Raw genomic sequence first — 3271 nt, 5'->3', positions numbered from 1 at the left:
ATGGATAGCTCGTAATTAGCATTGGGTGTTGCAGAGAACAAGCTGCTTCGTCACTGTCCGTTAGGGAATAAATATGCCATTCTTCCTGGCCTGGCATACTTGTGATTCCAGACTGACAACCAGCAATGTGGTTTACACAATGCCCTCTGGAAAAGCCGAATAGACCATCCAGTTCAATGGCAATTAGGAATGGGTAGCAAATGCTGTCAGTGGTGGTGGCATCCATAGTACGGGAACATTCAATCATGGCTAATCTCATCCTGGCTTTAACTCCAGCATTCTGCCCGTTTTCCATAACCATTCAACACATTACAAATTCAAAATCTGCCTAACACCAGCTTAAATGTACTCACTGTAACAGCATCCACCGCAATGTGGGGTATTGAATTCCAGATTCACAACCCTTTGGGAGAAGTAGTTTCCCCTCAACTCTGTTTTAAATTTGCTACCTCTTATTCTAAGACTATGGTTGGGGCAGGTTGTAGTTTAGGAATAGGTTGGCATTAGGGTTGTAATGTTGGTGGGTTTGTTTGTTATAATGAAATGCTTGCAGTGCAGGTAGTTTTGTTGGTTATAATGAAACTTTTGCTTTTGCAAGGAAATAGTACCACAGTTCGTAATGGACATTCAGTGACATTCTGCTCACCAAAGGCCAGTCTCACACCGCAGCAGGTTAGAAAGAGTGGGGATTGGAGGAAATCTAATAAATTATGATTCTCTGATATGTCGGTTCATCGGATTGTGTTCATCAGTTTGTTTTCTCAGCCCATTCTGGATACAGTTAGTTGACAGTTTGATGGGAGGTTGATGTGGTTTCCTCTCTGTGTGTCTGAGTGGTTGACAGCTCATTTAGCTGCAGCAGACCGCGATCCTCAAAATGCTTCAACAGTCTGCAGTTTCCACCTACAGTTTTTGTACTGGGATGCTGCTGCTTTTTATCACTGTGTGTCCCAGAAAGCGCAATAATACACGGCAGTGTCAGTCAGCTTCAGCCTCGATATACTTAAACTGATGAATTTCTTCGATGTCTGGAGATCGACAGAGAAACGATCTTCAGCAAAACCTGCTTTGTCTTCATAACCATCAGAATCTTTCCTGATTATATATGTGGGCTGAGTGGCTGGGTGTTGTCGGTACCAGAGTAAGCTATAGCTGCTCAAAGTAGTATCATAGGTACAGTTTAAAGTCACCCCTCCTCCTTCTGTCTTAACCTCCGAGGAGATAGGCTGAGTGACAGAATCACCATGGCTCAGATCTGGAAAAAACAAACGTATCGAAATCGGACAACATATGTTTAATATTTAATTCAAACCATGGGCTGGACATGATTGCAACGATGAAACGGATGCATTATAAAATTACCTGCCAGTAATGCTCCCCACACAACCAGGAGGATGAACATAGTCACTGCTCTGTAAAAGGGGAGCTGGATATTTGAAGACAGTCTGTCCAATCGCCGCTCTCAATAATCTGCTGGTGGATGTCAGGAGCTTGTCACGTCAGTTCCGTGTGACCCCAGTGGTGCCATCAGATAGGGGTCGGTGCCTATCTGCTGGCAGTGATTAGAAACAACCGAAGCTGGGTTGCAGCCACTGTGTTCACAGAGAGGATGGTTCCGGGTTTAAAGACTAGTTGGTGCGTTCGAAACAGCGCCAGGTTATTGTGATCCGGAAGCTCAGGTACCTTCATGCAATCATTTTTAACCGCGGTCAATTTGTTCTCAAGGATCCAACTTTCCTCATTTTCTGGATAGAAATATGGATGGGTGACTCCAGTCAGATTATCCTCACGGCTCAGGTGCCATTTTCTTTGCTTTTTCAACACACGTTGCTTTATCTCTCAGAGATTCATAATCACCCATGAACTGGTTATGTGAAGCTGCCTTTTTGAACCGTCACGATCTCTGTGATTTATTAGGCTCACGGTGCTATTCAGAAATGTGTTCCAGGACTTTCAAATAACGGCAACACTTTTCCACGTCAGGATAATGACTTGCGAGAGCAACGTCCAAGTGGGGATGTCCCCGGGTATCTGCTGTTCTTGTCTTTCCAGAGAGTAGAGTTTGCAGCATTCAAAGCATTATCAAATGAGACTTGGTGACTTGCTTCAGTGAACCTTGCAGGTGAAATGAAATGAAATGAAAATCGCTTATTGTCACGAGTAGGCTTCAATGAATTTACTGTGAAAAGCCCCTAGTCGCCACATTCCGGCGCCTGTCCGGGGAGGCTGGTACGGGAATTGAACCGTGCTGCTGGCCTGCTTGGTCTGCTTTAAAAGCCAGCGATTTAGCCGAGTGAGCTAAACCAGCCCCTAGCTAAACCAGCCCCTGGTGGTACACGCTGAACCAATACACACTCCTGGTGGAGGAAGTGAATGTTTAAGGTATTGGATAAAGAACCAGTCAGCCGCTCGAGCCTCCTCAGCCATTCAATGAGATCATACCTGATCTATTGTGGATTCAGCTCCACTTGCCGGCCGGAACACCATAACCCTTAAACCTCTTATTCTTCAAAAAACTATCGATCGTTATCTTAAAAATATTTAATGAAGGCGCCTCCACTGCTTCACTGGGCAAGGAATTCCATAGATCCACAAACCTTTGGGTGAAGAAGTTCCTCTTAAACTCAGCCCTGAATCTACTTCCCCTTATTTTGAGGCTATGGCCCCTAGTTCTGCTTTCTCCGGCCAGTGGAAACAACCTGCCCGCATCTATATCATCTATTCCCTTCATAATTTTATATGTTTCTATAAGATCCCCCTTATCCTTCTAAATTCCGACGAGTACAGTCCCAGCCTACTCAACCTCTCCCCGTAATCCAACCCCTTCAGATCTGGGATTAACCTAGTGAATCTCCTCTGCACACCCTCCAGCGCAAATACGTCCTTTCTCAGATAAGGAGACCAAAACTGAGCACAATACTCCAGGTGTGGCCTCACTAAAACCTTATACAATTGCAGCATAATCTCCCTAGTCTTAAACTCTATCCCTCTAGCAATGAAGGACAAAATTCCATTTGCCTTCTTAATCACCTGTTGCACCTGTATCCAACTTTTTGCGACTCATCCACTAGCAGGTCTCCCTGACCAGCAGCATGTTTTAATATTTTATCATTTAAATCATATTCCTTTTGCTGTTATTTCAACAAAATTGATACCCTCTTATTTGCCAACATTGTATTCCATCTGCCAGACCATAGCCCATTCACTTAACCTATCCAAATCCCTCTGCAAACTTTTGGTATCCTCTGCACTTTTGTCTTTACCACTCATC

The 3271-nt window shown here is 44.3% G+C and overlaps 1 gene segment (V, D, J or C); it reads right to left on the bottom strand.

Annotated features, from left to right (window-relative positions):
- Window positions 1-813: 813 nt before the first annotated feature.
- On the bottom strand, window positions 814-1402 carry LOC119961598. The segment is given in 2 exon segments: window positions 814-1255; window positions 1363-1402. Coding segments are annotated over 2 exon segments (357 nt in total).
- Between the last annotated feature and the right edge of the window lie 1869 nt (window positions 1403-3271).

The sequence above is a fragment of the Scyliorhinus canicula genome, unplaced genomic scaffold (genome assembly GCF_902713615.1).
Source record: "Scyliorhinus canicula unplaced genomic scaffold, sScyCan1.1, whole genome shotgun sequence".
NCBI lineage: Eukaryota > Metazoa > Chordata > Chondrichthyes > Carcharhiniformes > Scyliorhinidae > Scyliorhinus > Scyliorhinus canicula.
Note: the sequence above shows the minus strand (reverse complement) of the source record. Positions and strands in the feature narration are given on the sequence as shown.